At 39.8% G+C, this 11,719-nt stretch overlaps 1 protein-coding gene across 1 annotated transcript; it reads left to right on the forward strand.

The window, feature by feature from the left end:
- Nucleotides 1-2,104: 2,104 nt before the first annotated feature.
- LOC126076439 (olfactory receptor 6C4-like) lies at nucleotides 2,105-3,040 on the forward strand. The gene has a single exon (XM_049884955.1). The coding sequence runs from the start codon at nucleotides 2,105-2,107 to the stop codon at nucleotides 3,038-3,040; it is 936 nt and encodes a 311-aa protein (XP_049740912.1).
- The last annotated feature ends 8,679 nt before the right edge of the window (nucleotides 3,041-11,719 follow it).

Genomic DNA, 11,719 nt, shown 5'->3' on the forward strand with positions numbered 1-11,719 from the left:
CTACCTTTTCATCTACATCTGACTTCTCAGTTTTGGTTCACTCCATATGGCATCCAGAAGTAAAATCCCTCAGCATCTTTCCTGAGTGTCAAGAAAGTGAGTATGTCCACCATTCATCAAAGTTACCTTCCTATGATGATGGTCATGAGATCCATCTGAATGTAAATTTCTATTATTCTTTGTTTTGTTTCATTTTTTTTAATGAAAAAGCTCACTTGGGCTTGTTTTTAAAAATTTAAAGCATTCAAGATATATATAAAGTAAAAGAGAAGGTTTTCCATCCTTTCCTCAATGCCATCCCAGAAACAACTCTCACTGACAATTTGGTACTCTTCTGGGCATTTTTCTATGCACTTAAAAACATACATATAAATTTTCAGTTTCTTACATAGATAAAAATCACTGTATGGGACAGGCAACAACCTGCCTATTTCATTAGCAATATTATATAGTCATTTCCAAGTCAGTACGTATAAATTTCCCATTTTATTCCACAACAGGAAGGGTCATTATTTAGCCATTCACCTATTGGTGGGATTTGTATTGTTTACAGATTTTCATTATTATAAACAATGCTGAAATGAACATTTTGGAAAATTATGCACACTGATGCTGGTATTTCTGTGAAACATAAATGTGAATTTTTGAACGATAATATAAAGACATTCTCCAAAACCAAATGGCTAGTGAACAGAAAGTGCTTCAGAATCCTGAGCCACCCAGTCACTGGATGACATTGTCCTGGGCCTTACTACCCATCCATTAAAATGGCCCAAGAGCATGGATGGATCTCCACTGTGAACTTGTTCCAGATAAGCACCCAGCTCAGAGGGTGCCTTGAGGTTTCTTTGTTTCAGGGATTCTGCAAAATCAGAAGGGAATATGGATGCCCAAAAAGATCTTTGACCCTACTAGCTTGTTTTCTGCAAGGGACACTTATTGTCTGTAAGGGACCAGACCCTTCCTTAGTTTTCTATACCAAAGTCTTATCTATATTTGCTTGTTATGGACTGAATTGTGTCCCCCCCAAAATATGACTTGGAATCCTAACCCCTATACCTGTGTATGTAATCTCATTTAAGAGTAGGGCTTTCTTTGTAATGCTAATGAGGCCATATCAATGTAGGGTGTGTCCTAAACCTAATCAGGTCCAAGTTATAAAAAGAGCAGATTAGACATAAAAACAAGTATCAAGGTTGGAGTGAGGTGGGTAAATGCCACATAAAGATTGCCAAGGAACCAAGGACACCGAGGCTACAGAAGATGAAAGAGACAAAGGTCTTCGCCTAGAGGTGATACAGAAAGCCTTCCCCTAGAGCTGGTGCCCTGAATTCTAGCTCCCTGAACTGTGAGAAAATAAAGATGTGTTCTTCAAAGCCACCCACTTTTGAGATATCTGTTACAGCAGCACTAGGAAACTAAGACACGGTTGAAAGAAGACAGGAAGTGTTCCAGGCTCAGGATCCCTAAATGTTTAAAGCAGTTAAAGAAAGCCTTCCTGGGATTATTGGCTATCTGTTCCCTCTCTCCCATCAGCTAAAATTAGAAAACAAGGATTGATACAGAAAAGAATGAGGTTTCTCAAAGTCTTCTCAAGCCACAATAGCCAAAACATGAAAAGAGAGCAGCTTACTCCTACCTTGGAGGACCGAGGATTGTTAACAGGAGTAGCAAAATGTGGGGCAGATGTCCAGTATGTTGGAGAAGGTAGCAATGAAGCAAACTGCCCAGGCATCAAGGCTGGGGAAAGATGAGACATTCCTACCAGGAACATAGGACAGTGACTTCATAGATAGAGGAAATCAAAACAAAGTGAGACTACAGGGGTAAAATAAAAATGCGGAGAGGATACATTAAAAAGAGCCAGGTTGCCATTGTGTCATTCTGGAAATAGAGCCTCAGAAACAGTCTCCCGCATGTGGCTCTGTGAAAGGCCAGATTGCGCTCACCAGGCATTATGTTTAGGTCATATGGACGGAGAAATTGCCCATGAACAAATTTCAAGAGAAATCTACAGCCGCCCTTCAATATATTCCTGAGCTCTGCTCTCCCTCTCATCACTCATTTCTCTCCATCTTGGTTTCACAGGCAGCAAAGATTAGCAATGAAAAATCAGACCATGACTGAATTCATCCTGCTGGGACTAACAGACATCCCAGAGCTTCAGACTGTAATCTTCATACTTCTCTTCCTCGCCTACATATTTAGCATCTTAGGTAATCTGACAATCATCACCCTCACACTACTGGACTCCCACCTCCAAACTCCCATGTATTTTTTCCTCCGAAATTTCTCCTTCTTGGAAATTTCCTTTACAACCATTTTCACTCCTAGGCTGCTGATCAGCATCTCTACTGGGAATAAGGCCATCAGTTTTGCTGGCTGCTTCACTCAGTATTTCTTTGCCATATTCCTCGGGGCAACAGAATTTTTTCTTCTGGCTGCCATGTCTTATGATCGCTACGTAGCCATCTGCAAACCACTACATTACACAACCATCATGAACAACAGAGCCTGTATCCAGCTGGTTCTCTGCTCTTGGCTGGGTGGGTTCCTAATCATTTTATACCCCATCATCCAGACCAGTCAGCTGGATTTCTGTGCCTCCAATGTGCTGAATCATTATTGTTGTGACTATGGACCTCTCATAGAAATATCTTGCTCAGACACAAGACTTCTGGAGCTGGTCGACTTTATCTTAGCAGTTGTGACTTTGGCAGTGACCCTGGTGCTGGTGCTTCTTTCCTACACAAATATCATCAAGACCATTCTGAAGATCCCCTCTGCCCAGCAAAGGAAAAAGGCTTTTTCCACATGTTCTTCCCACATGATTGTCATCTCTCTGTCTTATGGCAGCTGCATCTTCATGTACATAAAACCTTCAGCAAAAGAAGGCGTTGCTGTCAATAAGGGAGTAGCTGTGCTCAACACATCAGTGGCCCCTTTACTGAATCCCTTCATTTATACCTTAAGGAATAAACAAGTAAAACAAGCCCTCAAGGATGTGGCCAGAAAGATTATGCAACTTTATTTACTTTAATGGCCTCAAAGTCGATGGAAATTTTGAGTGATGTTCATGAAGCTCCTCCAAGTGATCATTTTAGCTCCTGATCCCTCCTTTTGTTAAAGTGATTTCTCAGATGAATTGACTGTGAGCACGTTACGTGTCAATATTTTGTTTCAAATTTATTGGAAAGAGAAAGGAATTCCAAGAAGGCCAGTTCTGGTAGATGTCTTTTAATTAAGGGGGAAAGGCTGGAAAAATAATATTACTAGACTGGACACAAAAAAAGAAATTTCTGCTTAAAAAATTATTTTGCTTATCATAAATCTGGCGATCAACTAAACGATTAAACCTATCTTCCTCTAAGGAGCTCTTAGTCTCATCAATCACTATCAAAAAGTTGCAAACACGTTATAGTAGAAACGCTAGATACTTGCCAGAAGAGGCTATTGATGATATTATGTAAAAAATTTCTACATCAAATTACATTTTGTCAGATTTGAAACAATTTCCTTTCTTAAGCTTCTTCCTCTGACAACTCTTAAAACTGCTTCTTTCTGGTATCTCCTACAGAAAGTATTTCCCGTTGTACAGTATGAGGTCTCATGAGTACTCATGAGAACATTTCTGGCTCTGTCATTTCCATGCTGAAACCAGATTAAAACTGTTACTGGGGAATTCCTGTGTCTAAGAGTAATAAATGCTTACTCTGTTAAAATAAAGCAAGGAGATTTATTGAAGGCTCAGTAACAGTCCAGTCTGGGGAAAACATCTAATTTTGCCAAGTGAACAAATGCCTCCAAAATGGTGAAGTTATGGAGACTTTTTAAAGAGTGAGAACAAAGAACTTGAGGTACACTATTTTGATTGGACATTACAAACTTAGATTAATACAAGGTGGGTTCACTGAAAGCACGGGCTACAAGGGGGAAGGTTACAGGACATTTCTCTCTTAGAAACACCTTGCACAGGTGAAATTTTTGTTGTCAGCATTGCCTAGGAGACCTAGATAAGAATCAGCATCAAGGCCTTCTTCCTGAGACACTGTTTCAGGAAGGGTCTTGATAGCTCCCGGGATACAGTTTATTGTTATTCTCTCAGCTTAACCACAGAGAAAAGGAGAAAAATTTCTTCAGTTTACATTAGTCACAGTCCTTAAAGAAAAAGTCAGGGGTTTGCATATAAAAAAAGAAAGGCAAGATGGAGTAGGGCCCCAAGCTCCAAAGCAGTCATTTTTACTTTAGTGAAGTGCCTCAGTTTACTTGCTCTTACGTACCTGGTAACGGAGTTGTTAACAGAGAATCATCTGCACTCCATTTACAAGAAGATTCTGATGAAGAGAAACCTTAGACCAAGTTGGCATTGACCAAATCTGTAAAATTGGAATGTGGCAAGGTATGACTGACTTTAAGGGGTACTCTTATTATAGATGAAGCTGAGGAGGTTGGGAGTGTTAAGAATGCTGTTTAAGGAGGCCTTAGGATGCCATGATACATTAACTATCTCCACAACTCCATGATGGTCAAGATAACTTGTCTGCACATCTGACCTTGCCAATCATTGTGGGAACAGTAGCCTCTTGGTTTCTGGTAGTTTAGTGGTGCTATAATCTCTACTACTACAGGCCCTATAATCCTCATGGATATTAACAAGCCCAGCTCCATGAACTCTTCTCCTACCATCATCCCAGCTTTCAGAGGAGCGACACCACTAAACGTCCTAGTAACACTGGTATCCCTCTCAGCTGCACGTTTCTCACCAGCCTTGATGAATGATGTGTGCTCTGGGCCCACCCATGGAAAGTAATCTTATAGTGGATCTTCTGTTCTTTCATCATAAATCCATTCCAGCATCCCCTCCTCATTCAACCCCTTTATTCCTTCTTCTGCCATCTGCCAGGGCAACTCAGGCACTTCTACATCACTGAGTGTTGGTTGGGCAGTACTTTTTCCAAGTTCTACCTACCTCAGCAGTGAAGTGGGGTCCTCATTATGATATTAAATCCCACTTTCTGAGAAAGCTCCCGCATGTCAAAAAATTCTAGTTTAATCAGTCTTATATTCAGGCCTTTTAATTAAACTCCCTCAAAGTTCAATCCCAGGAGTACTCCCCTGGCTCCTGCTAGTAAAAGCTAGCCAATTCTTTCTGAACCTACTTGAGTGTACAGGTTCTTTCCTCCCTTATAAAGTCCAGCATGTCTCCAGCAGGTTATTCTGGGTTTCAGCTTGGTTATCATCCTGGAAACGAGGAGAGAAATTGGAGGTAGCTCCAGAAGGGGACATCTGGTCTTGTGTGGGAGAGCTTCTGCTGCATCTTCCAGCTACCTTTTATGAAGGAACAGTGGGCCACTTCTGCAAATTCAAAGCATTCACAAGGGTTGCAGAGTCAAAATTCTCAGGCGTATCCATCCAGGTATCCCTGTTCCAGGCTTTCTCTATCAGGGCCCTCAGCTTCGCATTAACCTACATGCCTTAGCTAAGCATTCAAGTGTCTCTTGAACTGTATGATAATTCTAGCAAGTAGATCAGCAATCCAATCAACCATCTGTCCTTCCACTACAGGAGAAATGGCCTCTTTGTAAACTACCACAGAGGACCTCTGACTGTCATACTTAGCCATTAACTGCTTGTTAACAGCTCCTAGGCTCTCATTATTTTCTGCAGGGCATCAATACAACTTGTCAAGCAACCCACTGTCTTTGTGGGCATTGATTCCCCCATATTTTTCAAATGCCTGCATCATCCCATCTATCACAACACTGTCTTAGTTACCCAGTGCTGTCATAACAAAATATACCACAAGTGAGTGGCATTAAAGAACAGAAATGCATTTTCTCACAGCTTTGGAGGCTAGAAGTCCAGATCAGGGCATTGGTTTTAAGGGAGGGTCCTTCTTTGTCAGTAGTCCCAGGAGTTCCTTGGTGTTCCTTGACATTCCTTGATGTTCCTGGGCATTTCTTTGGTATTTAGTGGTATCTGTCTGTCTTGTGAGTCCCTGTTATCTATTCTACTCTTTTTAGAACTCGGAAGTGACTAGGTTTAGGACCCACTCTACTCTGATATGGGCTTACTAACATAACAAAAGAAAACCTCTATTTCCAAACAGGGTCATATTTACAGATACAGGGATTAGAATTTCAATACATATTCGGGGAGGGGAGGGGAGGACACAATTCAATAATTCGACCCAACTCCTCCACAGTAGGACATTTTCTCACATCAAAACCAGTGAAATCTTTAGCAAATGAGTCACCACCTTGTGCCAGGGACTGTCCATACCCCACCTACCAATCAGAATAGTGTCCTCTTTACTCACTAGTGGTAACCTGCAAAATCAAACCTGTTACCATCAAGTGGATTCTGACTCATAAGCAAAAAAAAAAAAAAAAAAAAAACCCAGTGCCGTCGAGTCAATTCCCACTCATAGTGACCCTATAGGACAGAGTAGAACTGCCCCATAGAGTTTCCAAGGAGTGCCTGGCGGATTTGAATTGCCAACCTTTTGGAAAGCAGCCATAGGTCTTAGCCACTGTGCCACCAGGGCTTCCTGGTGGTAGGTCAGTCCCAAATCTCTATCTTACCATCTATTTTCTCAGACCACTCCTGGTACCACTTGTTTTAGTCAAGGTCTTCCAAGAAGCAGACACCAAAAAGAAATTAGATATGTGAGAATTTTATCAGGGAAATTCTTGTGGAAAAAATGAGAGAGGCAGCCAAAAGACTCTGGAAGAGTCATCAGACCATGATATATGTATCATCCTGACTGAAAGAAAGAGAAAGAAGAAAGATTATGTGGAAGCATTTAGACTGAAGTACAGTTCTAAGAAAGTTTTTGTCATGGCCATCAGGGAGTCCTTGAGGCAAAGTTATCCAACAGAAGAATTCCACATCTCCCAGGAACTTGCTACACTTGGTCATTGGCTGGGAACAGCCTACGGGCTGCTTGGAAGCATGACTTTGATACAAACATGGTTATGGTTTTCAGAGAGCAGCAACTGGAATCATCAGTTAATTACATTCCCTGCAAAGATCTGAGATGCACAATATCATGACTGTCACAGCCTAATGAGAATGGGATCCAAAAATTAAGTATTTGTGCATGTATACAACGTTGAGCTATCTTTTGTCAATCAGGTTGAGATCTGTTCACTTGACAAATATTGTAATATTTGAGCCACATCTAGAGTTCCAAGAGAGAGAGAAAGAGCTGGAGCAGCATGAAAATCCATCCTTTGAGGACAGCCCCCAACACCATAACAGTATCATCACAGAAGAAGCCACTGCAACTGACGCAGCATGTCCAGCCTCTCTCTGTGTCTGGGGTAAACAGCCACCAACCGTCAGCTCTGAACTCAGAATTTTATTGTTTCCTTTTAGATTCTGGTTCCAGTGGTAGGATTCCATGCGATTAAATGATCCCCTGACACTCTGTCCTCCAATTCCCAAGGTGGAGACAGCATGAGAGGGTCTCTAGTTTGTGCATATTCCTCCAAGGCCCCCTCTTCTTTAAGTCTCTTAGTTTAGCATATTTTACCCCTTTTCACAGGAAGAGATCTCTCTTCCTGAATTCTTCCTTTTCCCTCCATAAAATTCTCTTGTTCTAAATCATGTGGACTCGGGCATGGTGTCCAGTTTGTTGGGTAATGCTGTTAATTAATCACCTCCAAGCCTACAGTAGTTGGCTGTTGGAGAAGGGAGAAGGTGGTGAGGAAGGACTCCAGTCCAATAAACGAAGGAGTACAGACATGCTTCAGCTCGATTTTTTGTTTCAGATGAATATTCCCTGTAAACACTTATATACATACATGCTCATGCACATGCAGACACATTATTTACATTATTATTAGTTATACATATTATTTTATAACCAGGTTTTTGTCTTACAATATGTCCTGGAGATCTTTCCCTGCCATCTATTTCAATATATTGAATGCCCACATTTTACTACATCATATTGTTATGTGTAATTTATTTAACCTCTCCTCTATTGATGGATGACTTTTGGTCATTTTCATTTGTTCACTTGTTAAATCAGTACTGAGACAAATAAGACTTTCTTATAGTATTCCCTGTGCTTTTCTATATGCTTGAAATATTTCATATATGATAAAAGTCTTGGCAAACTAAAAATAGAAGGAAATTACTATAACCTGAAAAAAAGATCTTTACCAGAAACTCACTGCAAACATCATATATCATGGTTAAGTGTCAGAACCATTCCCACTAAATACAGAAGCTCTGCAAGTTTACCTGTTATTATTCAAATTTGTACTAGAGGTCTTAGTCAATGCAATAAGACAAATTATGGTAATCCCTACTGCAATACTGTTTATGATCAAGAAATTAAGTGTTTGGCAATACTGGGGAAGCTAGTACAACTTGTCCAAGGCAAAGTCATGGAAGCTCCATAGACACATCCAAACTCCATGAGGAACCAAATCATTGGGCTGAAGGCTGCAAGGACCATGGTTTTGGGGAACATCTATCTCAACTGACATAACTTAATTTACAAAGAAAATGTTCTACATTCTACTTTGGTGAGCAGCATCTGGGGTCCTAAAACTTTGTGAATGGCCATCTAAGATATTCCACTGGTCTCACCCCACCTGGAGGGAAGAAGAATGAAGAAAACCAAAGACACAAGGGAAAGATTAGTCCAAAGGACTAATGGGCCACAACTACCACAGCTTCCACCAGACTGAGAGCAGTACAACTAGATGGTGCCCGGCTACCACCATCAACTACTCTGACAGGGATCACAATAGAGAATCCCAGACAGAGCTGGAGAAAAATGTAGAAAAAAATTCTAACTCACAAAAAAAAGACCAGATTTACTGGCGTGACAGAATGGAGAAACCCCAAGAGCATGGCCCCAGACACACTTATATCTCAGTAATGAAGTCACTCCTGAGGTTCACCCTTTAGCCAAAGACTAGACAGACCCATAAAACAAAATGAGACTAAATGGGCATTCCAGCTCAGGGGCAAGCAAGAGAAGTCAGGACAGGACAGGAAAGCTGGTAACGGGAAACCCAAGGTCAAGAAGGGGAGAGTGGTGACATGTCATGGGATTGGCAACCAATGTCACAAAACAGTATGTGTATTAATCGTTTAATGAGAAACTAGTTTGCTGTGTAAACCTTCATCTAAAGTACAATTTTAAAAAAAGAAAGAAATTGTTTGGGATGACTCTGGGTTGCTAGCTTAAGTAACTAGGTGGACAAAGCTATCATTAACCAAGATAGGAGATTTTGGAGGAGAAGCAAAATTTGCAGAAAAAGATGATGATTTTGTTTTGGACATACTGGGCTTAAGAAACCCATGAGATAAACTTTTGTTGCATTTTTTTCAGAATTTTTTAAGAAAGAAAAGGTTACAAAGCTGAAGATGATTTAGTATGTCTCCTTAATCCTACCCCGCCCCCACATGTAACCAGAAGTAATCCCTATTCAGAATCTGATGACTCTCCTTCCAGTCCATGTGTCTGTATTTTTAGTATATGTATATTTTTCAATAGCCAATATAGGCATAATATTTTGTGTGAATATGATGTACTTTTCTTCAAATTTTTTCACTCAGTGTAATGTTTTTGAAACATATCCGTATTGATCTCATTACTTATTTTGACTGCTTTAGAGTATTCCATTCTTTTCCATGCCATCTGTTAAGTATTTATTCTCTAGTGATGGACACTCAGACTCTCAGTTTTCAACCAGATTAAAATTTCACTATTATTCTAAAATTTCTAACATTCATTCTAAAATTTAACCTATTAACAGAAAGCACCCAGATGAGTGCCTGGTACATTGTCCCACTCAATAATTATTTGCTGAATGAATGCCTCAATGATTATCACTATGCTTGTGTCTTTGTGCACATACAGTATACTAGAGATGTTTTAACGTATAAAATCCTGGGTCATAGAGCATACACATTTTAAGTTTAATTAAATACTGACTTAGATATTACAAATTATCCTCAAAAGATGCTGAACATTTTTATACTTCCACCAAGAGTAAATGAAACTTCCTATTTCTCCACGTCATCATCACACTTGATATTGGCAGAATTTTCCAATTTTTGGCAGTCTTTGGGTGTGGGATAAAAAAAGCATCTCAATATTGTTTTAGTTTGCATTTCCCTAAAAACTGTTGAGGTTAGTCCTCTTATAATAGGTTTATTTGGTTTACTCTTCTGTTCCCTATTCTGTTGATTCCCTGTTCATATCCTTGCATGTTTTTCTATTGTTGTTTTTATAGTTACCATGGAGACGACTCCAAAACATAGTGACCTTATGTATAACAAAACAAAACATGGCCTCGTCCTGAACCATCCTCACAATCATTTGAGCCCATCTTTGGAGCCAGTGTGTCAATCCATCTCACTGAGGTTGTCTCCCTTGTTTTCACTGACACTCTACCAAACATGTTATTCTTCTCCAGTGATTGGATCCCTCATGATAACGTGTCCAAAGTAAGCAAGATGAAGTCTCACCATCCTCACTTCTAAGAAGCATTCTGGCTGTACTTCCTCCAAGACTGATTTGTTCATTCTTCTCCCAGTCCATGGTATATTCAATATTCTTTGCCAATACCACAATTTAAATGCAGTTTTTCTATCGGGTATTCATATCGTAGTGATATTTAAAAAGTCTTCATATATTTGTTATATACCCTTAATCAGCATAAGAAAATTTTCTTCTAGTCCTTGTTAGCTATGAATTTCCTTAAGAATAGGCAATGAATTTTACTAAGTGTTTTTTCTGTGCCTATTGAGATAATCATGTATTTATGGTAATTTTCATGCAGCTATTTTGTTTTTTAGTTTAGACTTTTCAATTTCGTTTGGCTGTATTTTTTATCCTAGTTTCTGACTTTATTACACTGTGGTCAGAGGCTTTATTACTTTGTGATTTCTGCTTTTGAATCCATTGGAATGCACTTTGTAGCCTAATACATGGCCATTTTTGGTGAATGGTCCATGAATGTCTGAAAGGAATGTTCACTCTTTGTTGAGTACAAAATTCTACTGCTAATTATTAGATACAGCTTGTTAACATTTCTTCAAATCTAAAGCCTCATCTATTTTTTTTATCTGTTTATTTGCCCCTAACAATTAATTCTCAACACATTGGTCAGAGTAATCTTTTTTTAAATGTCTTAAAATGGATTCCCTAGAAACAGACTGATGGAGATTTGTGTGCAGAAGATTTACTGGGGAATACTCTTGGGAAAAAGAGCCCTGCTTGCACAGTGGTTAAAGGGCTCAGCTGCTAACCAAAAAGGTCAGTGATTCAAACCCACCAGCTGTTCTGCGGGAGAAATATGTGGCAGTCTGCTTCCATAAGTATTTACAGCCTTGTATATCTTATGGGGCAGTTCTACTCTGTCCTATAGAGTCACTGAGTCAGAATCAACTCGAGAGCAGTGAGTTTGGTTTGGTTTTACTCTTGGGAACAGGAATTCCTGTATGGCACAAGCACTTAACCTAAAAGTTGGTGGTTAGAACCTACCCAGCAGTGCCTTGGAAAAAAGACTTGGCAATCTGTTTCCAAAAGATCAGTCTTGAAAACCCTGTGGAGCATAGTTCTCATGGGATTACCATGAATCAGAATCAACTTCACAGCGACAGGTTTGGTTATTCTTGGGAAAGGCGCCTAGAATGGAGTGAGGGAAGGAGGACTGGGCGGACAGAGAAGTTATGCTACAATACAGTT

This window comes from Elephas maximus, chromosome 4 (assembly GCF_024166365.1).
Source record: "Elephas maximus indicus isolate mEleMax1 chromosome 4, mEleMax1 primary haplotype, whole genome shotgun sequence".
NCBI classification, from domain to species: Eukaryota; Metazoa; Chordata; class Mammalia; order Proboscidea; family Elephantidae; genus Elephas; species Elephas maximus.